Below are 16,858 nucleotides of genomic sequence, written 5' to 3' on the forward strand. Positions count from 1 at the left end.
TGTATTATAGTGGACAAAAAATATTTGCAGTGTGTCTGTTGGGTTCCTCAAATTGGAAAAGTACAGACTCTGGTTCTCATCACAGACTAAAAAAACTGACGAAAAGTGAGTTTCGATTATTAGATAAACTGGCAACCACATGCACAATAAATTCTCTATTCCAACCAGGGTTTTTATTTTTTGTTGTTTCGGTTAGACATTACTCTGGGGAACTAAGTGCGCCACTGGACACTCAGAGATCTGTTCTTTGAGTCGGGGTCAACGCCACCAGCTCCCAGAGACACTCCCCCCTGTGGGTCCGCGACCCCTCTGCTGAGGGGCGGTGCCGCGCCGGCGGGAGCGCGCGTCCGAGGAGCCGTCGGCGGGTGGAAGTGGAGGAACGAAAGCGACCTGGGGGAGCGAGCAAAGCCTCACGTGCGCGCTCCCGCCATCCACCCCGCGTGCTCGCGCGCCCGCGCGTCCGCTCGCCCGCCCGCCCGCCGTCCCGGGAAGTCTCGCGATGCCGTAGCCCGGTGCTCCCGCTGTGGGAGGCGCAGGCTGTTGCTGTGGTTGCCTGAGTTGCTGCTGCGGCGGCGGCGGCGGCAGAGCTGGTGGAGGTGTCGGCTCTTGGGCGGATGTTGACATTGTGTTGTTGTTATTGCTGACGGTAATGGCGGCGGCGACGGCCGGGACCCCGTCTCCTCTGTAGCCGACGCCGAGACAGCCCAGAGTGAACTCCGCGGCCTCGGAGCCCGCGGCAGCGACTCCCCTCAGCCTCCGCCGCCTTGCCAGCCCGTATCCCGGCCTCAGCCCCTGGACGGGCCCCTTCGGGCAGGGGGCCTCGGAGGCTCAGGATGGCGGATTTCGACGAGATCTATGAGGAGGAGGAGGACGAGGAGCGGGCCTTGGAGGAGCAGCTGCTCAAGTACTCGCCGGACCCGGTGGTGGTCCGCGGCTCCGGTCACGTCACCGTGTAAGGCCCGGAGGAGGGCGAGGGCGAGGACGGGAGGTGCAGGGCTGGGGCGGGCCCCTTACTCCGCGGGGGCCCTCTCGCCCCGGTGTGCGTCTGGTGTCGGAGGCCTGCGGGAGGAGTAGGCGACCAGGAAGTGAAAACTTGCTTTATTTTCATTGGTTTCGGTCTCTTAAGTGGGGATGGACGCTGCCCTCCCTCCCCCCACACCCCTCTTAGTAGGCCCTTCGGGCCTGGGCGCCTTGACGGATCCCAGAAGGAAGGTTATTCTTCAGGGTCTGCCCTTCCGGCCACCCCTTCAGCTTTGGGGTGGAAATACGCATTTCTGAGGTGTCTCCCCCTGTTTTCTCATTCAGTTACCCTGTGGTTCTGTCTCCTCGTCTGTGCCTTTGAGCCTAGTGACATATGGCTCAGAGGCCAGATCTGGGCCGGTTGAGACCCCAGTGACGATCGGTAGTGAGTGGTTTCGTGTCCTTGTGTATTTCACACACCCACAGGTCTTCCCAGTTTCTTGCAGAGTCAGTTTCTGCGGAACTAGTGCAAGTTCCTGTAATTGTGTATGATGAAAAAAAGTATAGATGAACATATATATTTAAGATGCAGAACGATGTATGCTTACACATAATTAAAAAAAAAAATCTATGTGATGGGCACACACCGCTCAGGTTACTGAGGGTTCTCAGTAATCTAAGTCCCTCCTTTGGGCATGAACTCTGGGATGGCTTCTTCATTTGATAAGGGTTCCTGTGAGTCCAATTGGCAACATTTTAAAAGCGCAATATTATTCAAACAATAAGGAAGGAGAGCTTTCTGAAAGGTCATGACTCATAAAGGAATGTGAAGACTTGAACCAAATAATGAGCTGTCCGGAAGCAGGAAGTTTTGTAATGTTTCTCTGAGAAGTCCAGAGTTTTGTACTACTTGAAGTATTTATACTGTTTTTCATTTTAGATCTCTGTTCAAGTCCTAGGTCAAACTTCATGCTTGTCAGATATCTCCCCACTTCACCTTTTTAGTAAAATAAAAGGGCCAGCAAGTCTGAGACTGCCTGGAACACTTTTCATTATATTTTTGGTTTAGAGTGAGTGGGTCGTGCAGTGAATAACTTTTAGTGAAACAGTAAGACTTCTCATATAAGATAGTCAGCAAAACCCTTGCATTTCTCAGTACATGATGTGACCAGCCATATTGCTGTTTGGGTGTGCTTATGTAATGCTTTGATTTCTTTAGCACCTGTTAGTTTATATTCAGGTGACTTAATCAGGGTGAAAACGCTGCGTAAGTGCTGTCACAGTGCCATGAGAAGACAATGGAATTTATCACCACAATAACAGTTACTTAGTATTTTAACTGTTATCATCAGCAGAATTAAGAAATATAACCAAATATAGTGGGATATTAAATCTTTTTCTAACATATATCACAGAAAGTTTTAAGTCTTCAGCGCCTGCCATTTAAGTTTTGTTTGGCTATTAGGACCTTTTTACATTCTTTTAAACCTAAGGAGTGCTTAAAGAAGAGTTTTCAAACTTTATCATGTTGTCTGCCCACCCTGCCCCTTACATTCCTCTTGTCAAAAAAAAGCTGGCAAAATTTTATTTTAAAAGGTGCAACTATAGTTATAATGTTTCCTCTGTTTAAGGAAAAGAAAAGCTAAGTACTTTCTTGGGCATGATGGAAAATATAATCGGCGAAGTGCTCAGAACCAAATAAGTGATTAGTAAATTTGATTTTAGTTGGCTGCTTAGAGAGGTTAACAGAGTGGAGAGAATTATTAGTGGTTCTCAATGTTAGTTGCCCATTAGAATCACCTGGGGAGCTTTAAAAAAAAAAAAAAGCCTTGTCTTTGCCCCAGTTGAAAGCCAGTTATCTGGGTGAGTGTCCCAGGCTTGCATAGTTTGTTTAAAAAGTTCCACAGGTGATTCAAATATGTACCCAGGATTGAAAACCACTATTCCAGAGTGTAAGAGGAACTATATGCCACCGGTAAACAGTATGCCTTTCTACAAGGGGAGTTAATTTTTCTGCGATCTCCCTTAGCAACTTACCTTTCTTTCCTTTTATCTTGGTTCTAGGCTCTGGGTTCAGATCTATCCTCTGCCACTTTTTGGGTAAATTATTTATCTACGACTCTTCATTTAAGATGGGGATAGTCCCTCACTGTTAAAATTATTAAGGATTAATTGAGAAAATACATGCAAAGAATTCATCACATTGTATGGTACTGTGCTCAGTAGATATTAGGCTTTATTAATTATCATTCACACACACAGTGTTCCACTTTGAGAAACATAGGTGTAAAGCACAGTACTAAGAAATCCGAACTGCCATTTTCAAACCTAATAGCGATTCACTTTAGTCTTGTTTTTCCATTTCTAGACAGTTTGTATGAGGTTAGATTATTGTGTGAAATATTTCAGTGAGGATTAATAAGAATCTTTCTGCATTGAAAACCTAATCCTGTTTTGTGGTGCCATATATAAATATAGTAACAGTAATGCAAAACTTTTTTTACATGACTCTGTCATACATAATTCACAGGCATACTATGCCAATAGGAGCCCAGTTAACACCTATAAAGGTTTTTGAAATTGGTGTTTATGGGTTGCTATACCTGTTGAGCATATTCAGTTTTTCTTGCCTTTAAGTATAAATGGGGGGGACTTCTCTGGCAGTCCAGTGGTTAAGACTTCGCCTTCCAATGCAGGGGGTGTGGGTTCGATCCCTGGTTGGGGAGCTAAGATCCCATATGCCTCGCGGCCAAAAAACCAAAACATAAAATAGAAGCAATATTGTAACAAATTCAATAAAGACTTGAAAAATGGTCCACATCAAAAAAAAAAATCTTAAGTATAAATGGGAAGAGCTATTAAAATAGTTATAATAAGACTAGTTAAGCTTATCACTGCAGCTGCCCTACCCCCTACCCCTTTATTTAAACTAAGGAACTGTTCAGAGCCCTTTTCCCTTGAAAATCAATTATAATGTAATGTATAGAATCATCTGTAACCCAGATCAATCTGAAAAGATTAGATCCATCCATATGTGTTTTTCACAGATTTCACTTTTGAGTAGACCCTTATAGTTGAATATTTCTACTCTTTTTTCCCCCTATGATTTACTACATCGTATTATAATATTACTCTCATTTTAGACATCACTATATTCTCATATGATGTAATTTGGCACGTCATTATAGTGACGTGAGAAATTAAGTCACCTTCCATTTTCTACTACACAAGCAGGTCTTGGTTAGTTTTGTGGCATAATCAGAATTTGGGAACGTAAGTATTTAAAATGTATAATTTGCCTAAACGAAGCCTGCTTTAATGTAGTTTCTAATAAAATATTTTCATGTTGACCCCAAATCAGGCTTAAACTGTGTACCTCCATTAAGATCAGTATTCTTTCTTGATATTCTTCTAGATGAGTATAATAATTTCCTTCATTTTTGGATTTGCATGTAGCAATATGAAACAAGGTGGCAGCTCCAACAGGAAGAAATTTTGTGCAGAAGCATGTTTTGAGGAAAGTGGCATTTGAAGGAAGAGAGGGAAATGATAAGTTTCTGTTATTGCATAATGTTTATGTACATGTAATTTAAAAGGCTTGAACTCCCACTTCAATTAAAAGTAGATTTCCTGTGTGTGTGTGTGTTTGTGTGTGTGTGTTTGTGTGTGTGTGTGTGTATTTCTCATTATGTAATGAAGATGAGGGGAAAAAAGTGATTAACTTATTAGGTGGTATTGGCCGAATGGGTTAATATTTTTAAATTATGGCGTTCTTTGCCCCTTAGAGTGAATTTGTGTAAAATATAATGATCATTTGTTGAAGAGTTTGATTTTTCACAATGATGATAGCGATGTGTTAGTATAAAAATTAGAATTTAAAACTAGTTTTAGGCCAGTATTTCCTATCTAAACTATCATTATAACTGACATTAGTTCCTGTCTCATTTCATGCCCTCCCATATCAGAATCAAACTTGGAGCTTTCATAGGGCATGTATAATCTTTGACTTCTAACATAAGCCCTGTCATAGAGCCAACTATTTTACTGAGGTTTGTTTCTAATTTCACTAAATTATTGTGTCTTCGGGTACTTTCTTCTGAGGTATAATCTTCCTGTCATGTCCACAAATAATTCCTCATCCTTTACCAGTTTTTATCAATGGCTGTGGGACATCACTCTCTTTGTCTTCATCTCAGGTAAGCTGTGGAAAATTGAAAGATTTAGAAATGTGACTTGAAAAAATATGGGAACACTTTGGGATACAATAGGATCTTTGCATAGGAGACATCACAGGAACACTTCAGTGTATATTGACCTTTCAGATGGTAGAGTTAAAAAAAAATTGTCTTGAAATGTATTGGACCAAGACTGCTACTAGATGCTGTGGTTAGCAACAAGAGACCTGAACATGATTTGCCCGAATAACAGAGTCACTTTAGTTTAACAGTTTTTTTTAAACTTTATAACTCCCACCTCCTTTCATCCACCCAACATAATTATTCCATTTTTAAAGATTAAGTTTTTTCTTTGGAGATTTTTGAAGATCTTATTGATATTTCTGCACAAAGCTGGATAGTTCTTTGAGGGCAGGAATTATGCTTCTTGGTTTTTATTTCTCCATTGCTTAATATAGTGTCTGGGATGTTATAGGTCCTGAAATGTTCTCTAAATAAATGAGGTGATTGCATACATCTTTGGATCTTGTTAGAATTGTCAAAGGAATAACTGTTTTCTTCTTTTTTCTGTACCTACTAATGAAGGCAAACAATATTTTACAATAGAACTCTTATGAAATCACATTTATAAAATAAGTGGCTTGTCTTACTTTATTTATTTATTTATTGGCTGTGCTGTGCGGCTTGCAGGAGCTTAGTTCCCTGACCAGGGATTGAACCCATGCCCTAGGCAGTGAAAGCACAGAGTCTTAACCACTGGACTGCCAGGAAATTCTCTGGCTTATCTTTTTTTTTTTTAATGTATATATTCGTTTATTAAAAATCCATGCACAAACATATTCATTTTTGTAAAAACACATACAAATGAAAAGATGCATGTTAAATACATTTAATTGATTGCCTAAGAGGAGAGGAAGAAAATAAGAGCAATGTAAATAGGAATAAAAGGAAATTAATTCCCATGTCATGTACCTATCATTTTAAAATAACAATAAAATAAGAATGCCAGGGAATTGAGAAGCCAGGATACCAAAGGCAGAGAAGAATAGGGGTTGATGCCTAAGTCTGGGCTTCTATTTTCTCCACATGATTCGCAGGGCAGGCTGATGTCTTTTCTTAAAAAACAAAGTTTGGTGAATGTGAGGAAATTGTCAACTTAAAGTAGATATTTTTTTCCCAGAGAATTTTCTTACTGCTTATAGTTTGAGAGGAAATTACTTTGATTTAGAACATAGCATTGAATGTATCTCTGATAATATTAAGAAAAAAATGCTAAATGTTTTAACTGGATTAACTGCCAAAAATTTTCAATGGGTAGACTTTCTTGAAGAAATGAGAAATATGGTAGTAAACTGAAGTTTCAAAATTTTACTGTATTTGAATTTGAAATTCACATGATATTCCAGTCCAAACAGTTCAATGTGGGATTTCTGCCTGCCAACAGATGTGAAATTAACTAGTACTTAAGATTTTATGTGTCTAGCTAAGTGGAATATAGGAACTAAATGGTGGGACATAAATGATATGAAATTATTTATGATTGTAAATAATCAAATACTAAATATTATTATTCTGAATAACATTACTCTAAATAATAATGTTATATGAGAGCTGCTCTTGAATTCCAACTTGAGTTTATATTCCTAGCAGGTTAAACACCTAGGATATTAGACTAACTATATACTCAGAAGGGAATCTTTTAAGTCTTTCTAATATCTATGTCTGGCTTAGCTTTCAAATCTGTAATAAAGCTACTTAAGATTTCATTCTCAATAAAATTAAGCTTTAAAATATAACAGCAACAGATGCTGTTAGGTATCCTTACTCCAGTATCTTCTGTGTAAGATTTGTTGGTGACTTTTCATAATTTGTTCAGAATCCACTTGTAAAATCAGATCTTATACCAGTGTTTCCATGTTCATGCAGTCTAGCTTAATCCCAGTACAATATTTTTTAAACTTGCCTGATTATCAGAATCACTAAGGACATTTTAAAAAATATACATTTCAGGTTCTTACCTAAGACGTCCCCAATCAGAATCTTTAGGGGAAGACTAGGAATTTTTATTTTTAATAAAACCTTGGGTGATTCTTACATCAGATGCATTTGGAAAACAATAGATGGTACTGTGGAAAGAGTGTGGTCTTGGATGTCAGGCAGATTGATTTCAGTTCTGAGAAACTTCCTAACTGTAACCATTAACCTTTCTGAACTTTAGTTTTCTCATCTACAAAAGGGATATCTACCTCAGAGATTAGGTGTGACAGTCAGAAATAATTTATCTGATTACCTGGACCCATAGTAGGCATTCAGCAAATGATTACCATATATTTTGATATTTATCCCTTCATGCATATTTTTTGGTTAATCTTTACCGTTTTCTTGGAAATCAGTCTAAAATGTGACATATGCTTTCCTGCTTTAAAGCAAGATCCTGAGCATAAATCAGAATTATCTGACTGAGTAGGGGAAACATTTAATCAAAAGAAGATATTAACAGATTGGTACACAGTGATGTTCTTCGAGGCTGTTGAGGTATTTTGGGGTTTGAGGATCTTCTCTAAATGGCACTTTCTTTTGAATTTCATATGTGAGAGATTTTGCTTTCTGTTTATGTTCTTCTTTTCTTTCTGATTGATCAGTTGTAGGTTGGAAATGAGACAACCAACCTTATTAGAGCTATGTGTAAAGTAAGAGAAGTTGGTTCTGAGTGCTAGATTTAGATGCTTGAATTTTAATACTTGGGTTTTAAGATACTTGTTTGCTCAGAGTATTTTCGACTAATCCTTCATTATCAACTGTCTCATTGAGGTTTCCTGATAAGTAATTTAACAAGTATTTATTAAATTTTATGCTAAGTATCATGTGAGGCTCTGGGTATATAGTTACGAATGAAACATGCATAGTTCCTCTGCCCTCCTGGAGCTTACAACTAATAGACAAATTATGTCTGAGAAAATTGCTGTGAAGGAGACCATTAGAGTCTCTGATAGAAAATAATGTGATCAGGGAGAACGCTTCTGAGAAGGAAACATTTAGGAAGGGTGAAAGAGTCCTGTGAAGAGCATTGCAGGTCTGGAGAACAGCAAAATAAGTTTGGCTTGCCTGAGGAACTGAAAGGTTACTACTGTATTGTGGCTAGAATGTAGGAAACAAAGGAGATAGTGCCTTGAAATGAGATTGGCGAGCTCAGGTAGGGGCCAGAAAGGATTGCAGAGAGATTAGAGTGAAACTGGGAAGAGTAGGTAGGAGCTCTTGGAACAGTAAAGATGAGATGATAGTGGCCTAGTCTAGGGTGATGGACTTTAGATAAAGGAGGTATTTCAGTTCTGGCTGTAAACCATCAAATTTAGCAACTTTCCTATGAGGTATGGCAGAACTCGAATTGGCCACTTTTACCATCTCATTCCCCAATTGTATGTTTTGTTTTGTTTTTGGTTTTTGTTTTGGCTTTGTGGAGGGTGAGGTCAAAGAACTGTGGCTGCCCTTACTGTTGACTGGAGACTGTCTTGATGACATACCTACATTTCCTGTTCTGCTGCCACAGGGCAGCTAGTATGCCAAGAGAACAGCATGCTCCAGAAGTGGAGAGGGCCTTTCCCACAAGATCGTGGATTTTGAAGTGAGGACCTTTGTACCCTTTAGCTACAAGATGTGTGATGTTTGACAATGATCTGTTCATTAGATTTGAGGAAAACACTGTGCTTTTTACATTTTTACACTTAAAACTGAATTGTCTACATAAGGATTGAAATTTTCTCAAAGATCTGGAAAAATGATTTTCTTCTTCTTGAGCTCTTTTCCATCCTACATCTAGTAAGTGAAGTTTACTTAGGGTAGAGTTGGTTGGACTTTGTGTTAACTTACCTTTGTTGTTTCGATTGATAAGAAGTGAATGTTTGTGTGTATCTCTATTTGTCTATCTGTCTTGTCTGTCTGTATGCTTCCTGCAAGAGCACCTTGTTTTATTCTCTTTGATCTTGCATTGTATTGATAATTACAATGGAGTCCTTGATTAGTTCGGTGAAGGAGTTCCTGTGTATCCAGCCTTCTTTCTCTGCCCTTTCTAAACTATTCAGTTATAAATGTTACTTGAAATAGATATGTTGGTAGTCTGTACTATAAACCAATTCAACTATATATTATTTCTTAAATGAACATAATTTATCATTGTATTGCTCATAGTATTTATATAAATATGAAGAATATTCTAGAATATATATAAATTAGATATATAAAGTCTTTTTTCCTTGGTCTGGTACAGATAATGTAAGGTAGTTGAGTTGGATTAGTTGAATCTCTATACCATCAGATGTTAATACCATGAAGTTTAATCAGTATACATTTACATAACTTTATTGCTTAACATATGTAATCGTCTCGTAATACTTGAAAATATAATCTTAATAATTGAAAATTAGTAAAATTCTAATGCTAGAATATTATAGAACTGTGTATAATTATGAGGTTATGATAGAGTGATTGTAATACATGATTTAAATAAATTTTTGATTTCACTAGTTTATGAATGAGATTATACTTTCACAGAGCTGGTTGAACCCAAATGTGTAGAATTTAGTCACACAGTTAAAATTTTTAGAGTTATATTATGAGACATATATATGTCTCCAACTCCAGGGGTTCTGTATCTTCTGGGTAAATATAGTACACTTTCAGTTCTATCCTTCCATGAGCCACATTGATATTCAGATGTGTATTAAGGCAGACAGATGAATTTAAAGCGTGATTTTTATGCATTGAAATCTGTTAATTTCTTCTGTGGTTATGACTTCATCTCCCAAAATAGCGAAAAAGCTGATTCCATTGAGCTCAGAGTTCAGCATTAGGAAATAAGTGTTGTCTTCACTTCCCATTTGCATAACCCATGTGTTCAGGTTGAATCTGAAATTTCTAGTTCATATGTGTTGTCATATCGACAGGAAGATAAAATTCTCTTAGTCTATAGATTTGTACAGGTCAAGTGTCTCAGAGTCCAAAGCTGAATTTATAATCTTCCTCCCAAATCAGCTTCAAGTGCAGCCCTCCCATTTTCAGTTGATGGCAGACCTGGCATCCTATTTGCTTAGACTAAAAAAATCTTTGACACATTCTTGATGTCCCTGTTTCTCTTTCACTGCCTCTAATCTGTCAAGAAATCAATCTCTTGGCTCTGTCTTCAGAATATATCCAAAATCTGACCACTTTTTACCATCTGTACTGCTGGTGTGAGTTATCATTTTCTCTCTTCTGCCTTGTACTCAATACTTTTCTTCCCCCTGCTCCCACCTTTGCCTCTCAACCTTTACAGTCTCTTTGGTACATCTGCCACAGTGATTCTTTTAAAACATAAGTCAGATCACATCTCTTTTCTGTATCAGGACTCCCTGAAGCTCCCCGTCTTCAGAATTAAAGTTCCTTTTAATGGCCTGTAAGACCCTACCTGATCTGGCCCATTTCTCTGACTTCTACCATTCTTTCATTTGTTTACCCCAGTCTAGGCACACAAGCCTCCTTTCCATTCCCTGAGTTATTCTAGGCACACTTCTGGTTAGGGCTTTGCACTGGCTGGTTCCACTTTCTGGAATATTCCCCCCAGATACACAAATGGCTAACTCCTTCACTTTCAAATCTTTCACAATTATCTTAATGCATCCTACCCTACTTTCTACTTAAAATTAAAACTCCTCTACTTCCCCTTACTCTGTGCTTTCTCTTTTTTCATAGTGCTTCCTCTGTCAGAACGTGAGGTGAGCCAGGCTTGGTAGAGTACAAACTTTAGACAACCTTCTCTTGCAAAGAGGAAAACTCAAACTTTTTTGACAAGAATAAAGTTTTAAAACTTTCTTCCTTTTTTACAGCAGCTGTTCACCTATAAAATGTGAACCCAGAAAATATTGCTTTTTTTTTTTTTTTAAAAACATTGAGACTGCATTTGACTTTTGGGCCATAAATGACCCTGAGAAGCATGTTGTCTTACCCGAGGCAAATAAAACCAGAAGGTAGATTTGCTTTGTTGAGATAATATACCTAGTTGATACCTGAACCAGGGTTAGAATTCAGGCATTCTGTCTCTCCATTGTGTTGCTCTTATATTTTCACCACAGTAACTTCTTTGTGCTTTTCAAACTTTGTCTCACCTGCCTGGATTCCTGGCCTCATGCTTGCGCATGATGGCTACAACTGTTTAATTTTGCCTGGCTTTCCTGAACCCAGCACCTCTCTATGTACCCTGTTTCCTCCACATTACCCCTGACCTTGAAGAGGTTGGCAGAAAGTTGGAATATCTTTGACAGTTAACAGTAGCCAGTTTTATCATTGGCTATTCTATTTGCTAAGCTATTTGAAGAGGATATTTGTGAAGTCATTGAGATCTGGACATTCTCTAATTTAGCATTACCTATAGTGGACATTAAATGATAATATTGTCAACTTTATTAGAAGGATGATAACCGTAATAAAAACTAAGCATACATTTACATTGTTTTATAATAATAAAAGCAGTTAAACATACAGAGTTTATGCTGTGCACTGTTGGTGCTTTATGTATATGAACTCATTTAATGAGTTCGGGGTGATTATTATCCCTGGTATATAAATAGGGAAACTGAGGCTCAGAAAAGGTAAACTTGCTCAAAGTGACACATCTAGAAAAGGCAGTATCAAGATTTCTATCAAGGCAGTCTGGCTCCAGGGTATTGTTTGCTTAATTGCTTTTATTTTATTGAACCAGAGCAACAAACTTAAGCATTCTCTATATTATTCATCAACAGAAACACTTATAACAAAATCCTATACATTTTGGGATTTTAGGTGCAAATGTGAAAATCTCAAAAACAGATTTTTTCCCCTAGATCCATATGAGAATTTTAACATTTGTTATGTGTTAGTTTTATAATTTCTGTTTGATGGAAAAAGTTTTTTCCCTCCAATTCTCAAATATTTTCTCAATTTAGAGTTTCTAGTTCAAGGAGATAAACATTTTCTGTGCTTACAGAGAAAGTTATTAGAGGCATTGTCCTAGAGTAGAAATTGCCCCGGGCTTGGGTTCAGGAGAATAAGGCTCTAGCCTAGATCCTACATATTAATTAGCTGTGAGACCCAAGCTGTTTGTCTTTTATGCATCAGTTTCTTCATCTGTAAAATTAAATGTTTGGACGAAATGATAGTTGTGGTCCTTTCTAGCTCTCAGATTCTGAGATTCTGTTGTGGAATTAGGAATTATTTTTTTCTATTTAATTTTAAAATTCTTTACAGTATACTTAATATATATTTAAATATACTTTAAAAATCCTTAAAATATACTCTAAAATACACTTTAAAACTAGTAGAATTATCTTGAAATCTAGACATGTCAATTGCACATATATTTCCTTAGGCTGAGTTAAAAGTAAAAACAAAACTCCTTTAATCATCTACTTTTTCTTCAGGTTTAGTGCTTTTTCTAATTATAATGAAAAACATAAAGATTATTAAAAATTGGAAAGTAGTACTTCCCAGTGAAGCAGAAAATAAACCATCTGTAATCACCAGGAGGAAAAGGTCATTTAATACTTTGGTGTGTTTGTTCCTAGTCCTTATTAAAATATTTTGTTTAGTTTAAAATACTAATATATGTAATTATTGAAAATTTGGAAAACATGAAATTATGAAAATGAAATATCACCCATAATATTTTTGCCTAGGGTTAGCCACTATTAATATTTTGATGGATAAACTTTTTCTGTTTTTCTGTGTATATATAAATATTTTTATTAAAAATTGAGACCATACTTATAAAGTATTTTGTACTCTGCATTTTTCATTTAACATATTGGGAACATTTGCCAATATTATTACAGGTTCTTACATAGTCTGAAACATTAGGCTCTATTAGATTTCAAAGAACAGAACCACCCAGGGGGCCTTAAGCAGTGCACGTTTTTTGTAAGAATGCATGGAGACTAAAGAAGACAGGAAACTTTGCCATTGTATAGCCAGACTTCAAGGAGACTGGAATATTATTATTTTGGATAATTGAGTGCAGCTCTGGTGATGAAGTTATTCTGTCATTTTTCTCAGCAGCATGTGTCCTTTGGTCTAGTGGTCTGTCACAGCGACTTACCTTCTTTCAGTTCTAGCTTCTGCTGTTGCAGTCCTGAACTGGCAGACTGCTTCTCCCCTCTGGCTCATAGTTTCTGCTTACTGTTGGCTTCAGCTTATTCTTTTTTTTTTTTAAATTCTTTTTAACCTCTACTTATTCATGACTTTACTATATCTCTGCTTCCGCTTAAGCTTCATGTTACCAGCTATTGTCTCTTATTCAGATACCTCAAGAAAGAGGATCAGATTGAGTTAGTTAATGTTGTCCAAGTTGGGTAGGCCCTGCCATCCCATATGCTGCTAGCCAGCCCAGGAATTAGCTGTTCTTAAAGCAGATGCCTGATTGTGGTCTAATTCACCAGAGCTTAGGGAGCTCCTAGTCAGGCACGCAGAGTAACAGGCTACGCTCTAGTGTACATGGTTTTGAGCTGTGTAGTATCTTTCAAATTGGTATATCATAATTAATTTCATACAATTGTAGTCTTCCTATTGTTTTAAAACCTTCACTGTTAAAAATAGCGCTGCAATTCAGAAACAAGGAAAATAAACATAGCACAAAACAAAGCTGAAGAAATCAGATTCTTGTACTTCTGTATTTAAAAGACAAAATTTACCATGAGTTCAAAACATATTTTAATTCAAAATAACAATGCATTAGTGAATTCTAAGAGACATTAATATGAGGAGATACAAGGAACACAGAAGAATTAAAAATCGAAGTTAAAAAAAAGATCTGGGGATTATGTAGACTAGAGCTATAGAAAAGGTTGAAATGCATTCAGGAAAGCTATTGATTAGTGAACCTCAAACTTGTTTACTTATGATAACATACCTAGTTAATGCCAAATAAAAGATTCAAGTAGAAAAAAAATTATAGTGATGTTATTGTATATTATAAAATGTGTTTGCTTAGCAATTACTGTACATCTGCTGAAAAACAGATCCTATTTTAAGAAACAACAAATGAAACAAAATGTCTTTAATACTCCCTCACCAAAATAACACTGCAGAATACTTGATTATTCGTGAACATATCTGTGCCACTGTAATTATTTTTTTCTAATACATTTCTAGAAGTAGAATTATTAGGTCAAAAGGTATGAATTTTTTTTAAGACTCTTTTTACATACTATCAAATTGTGCGCTTGAAGGGTCTTTCATTTTGTAAGTTCTTTTCCTTTACATTCTAGATCATATGTTACATGTATGTTTTTGTATTTTCTTTTTAACAGTATATTATATGTACTTTCCATGTTATTAGTTTGCAAACTTCATTTTTAATAGTTGTCTAATATTCTATTATGCTGAGATACTGTAATTTACTTAACATTCCCATTTTATTTTATTCTCTATTGTGAATAAAGTTTCAGGGAACTTGTTTATGCATATATTTTTATTCACATTTCAGATTATTTTTTAGGCAGGATCCCTAAAGGAGAAATTACTGTGCCAAAGGTATAAATATTTTTAATGCCAAATTGATTTCTGGAATGGTTGTAATAATTTATAGTTCCACCGACAGTACATGGTATTTTCCATCTTAAGACCTTCTTGCTAACATACAGTGTTTTTTATTTTTATTTCATTTATTAGTCTTTGTAGATAACTAAGATGCCACCCGTCTTGTATTATATCTTTTAAAATTATTAAGTGCTACTTCTAGTTTTTTGGATTAATAGAATGTTAGCTTATTAGGTTTGAAGGGAGTTCAGCTTCCTACCCATTACTCTTCTTTCCAGCATATCAAATTATTATTTTAAGAAATTTGGCCTTTCCATTACTGTCCAGGGCCAACTGTACTTTGACTTAGAATAAAATAAATTATTATTATTATATTTAAAAACTTTAAACTTGGAGGAACATAATGGATAAAAGGAGTAATTTATAATGCTGTCAAGTTAAACTGAAACATATATCTCATTTTCATTGCTAACAAACCCCACCTCCCGCCAAACTTAAAAAAAACCAGCACCACCACCCCCCGAACTGGAACTAAGGTAGTATCAAAACTAAGTAACTTATATCACATCAAAACCATTAAAGATGATATTTTGTAGTTATATTAACAAACATGAACTGTGTGGCTTTTCTTATCCATTTAATAAAAAAGGATGGTTTTGTTAAAACTTTATCTGACAGTATTGTTTGGTTGGCACAGCAAAGGAGGTATTTGCTGTAGCCAATAACAAGTAAAAGATTTGCCCCTCTGGTGCTTAAGCTCTTTGCTAGGAGGAAGCATGCTATATGAAGTGGGACTCGCTGAAGAGAGTGTTTTCAGCTGTTCTGTTGAGAGCAGTCTCATCTGTAAAGAAATGTGAATTAAACCCTGGGTGGTAGTGGTTTGAATAATGAATGGGAGGTGAGATAAAGAGGTGAACGTGGAAGACTCTTTCAAGACACTGGATGAAGAAGGAGAAGAGATGGATGCCATCATACCTTGAGGGAGAAGAAAATAGGGGTTCAGATTCTCAGGCTGGGTAGACTTATGCAGGATTGTAAGCTATGTGTAAGGAGCCAGAGAGAGGGAGAAACGAGTGGATTGCAGAGGAGACTGAAGGAGATGCAACCAGGAGCAAATGATTAGTTTGCCTCCATTGAGAAAGATGGTAAAGATACTGAAGACATAGGTAAATCTAAAAATGAAAGGGAGAGAAGGCAAAGCAGTTTATGTTCTTGATCTTGTTTCCTCTGGTTGGAGTTAAGGAACCATGGTTATCTGCAAAAAAGTGGGTTGGGAGGATAAGGCTGAGCACCTACAGGAGCAATTGTGAAGTATGGAAAAGGGAGTTGATTAGGAATGAATAAAGATTGCTATAGCATTAATCTAACTGAAATTAGAAATAATTTGTGTGATTTTTTTCTATTGTAGCTGCAGGCAGTGGGAATTGAAGTGAAGAAAGTAAACATTTCAATTGAATTGGATTGACAGGAGACACTCTAGAGGTGCAGAAAATAAAGGGTTTTGTTGGAGTATGGTTAAATGATTGTGTAGTTCTGGCAGATAAAGGAGGAAGTGGAGTCATAGGGAGCAGATCTGGAGTAGAAAAGCAAGGAGGAGTGGTAAGGAGTAGGTTACAACCAGAGACAAAAAAACAAATTTGATAAGGGTGGGAGAAATGAAATGATTGATGGTAGTGGTAAGAGGAGAAATTTACAGTTCAGAATTTCAGAGGTAATACAGTTCCAAATGATGGCGTGGGTTGCTGAATAAATAGAGGTGAATTTCCTCAGAATAGATGAGGTCAGTTAATCAGTTAGGTTTTGGTGCTGAGTATTGAATTATTTGGGATGAAGACAAGAGTTCTTGTAGAAAGAAAAAACTGTGATGTGAATGTCTGTGTCATTAGAGAGTGTGAAGTTGTGCAAAAAAGAGCGCAGCAAACTTGAGACTGCTATCCTTAAAAAGCCTTGCTTACCGTGTCGGCTTTTGGTTGGTTGTCTGAGAACTTGGACTTTGGAAGCGTTCCCAGTATGCCCAGAATTGATAAGAATGGCTCACTGTGCCTAAACTGTTTGTACAAACAGTATGGTGTATACTGAACACCTGCTTTCCTTCTGGGAGTCTGGAATTTTGGTACATGCTAAGTAGAGGGGGCCTACGTGACTAGTCCATGGTAAAAGCTTTGGCACTGACTTCTCTAATG

At 37.1% G+C, this 16,858-nt stretch overlaps 1 protein-coding gene across 2 annotated transcripts in view; it reads left to right on the forward strand.

Annotated features, from left to right (window-relative positions):
• The first annotated feature begins 503 nt into the window (after window positions 1–503).
• CHIC2 (cysteine rich hydrophobic domain 2) overlaps window positions 504–16,858 on the forward strand; it is a 51,046-nt gene continuing 34,691 nt past the window's right edge. Inside the window, exon 1 of one of the 2 annotated variants that reach the window (XM_068542213.1) lies at window positions 504–952. In XM_068542213.1, coding sequence (XP_068398314.1) covers window positions 834–952 — 119 coding nt within the window. In that variant the 5' untranslated portion in view covers window positions 504–833. The remainder of the gene's footprint in view (window positions 953–16,858) is intronic. The other variant, XM_068542212.1, reaches the window with a different exon arrangement.

The sequence above is a fragment of the Eschrichtius robustus genome, chromosome 4 (genome assembly GCF_028021215.1).
Source record: "Eschrichtius robustus isolate mEscRob2 chromosome 4, mEscRob2.pri, whole genome shotgun sequence".
Lineage (NCBI taxonomy): Eukaryota > Metazoa > Chordata > Mammalia > Artiodactyla > Eschrichtiidae > Eschrichtius > Eschrichtius robustus.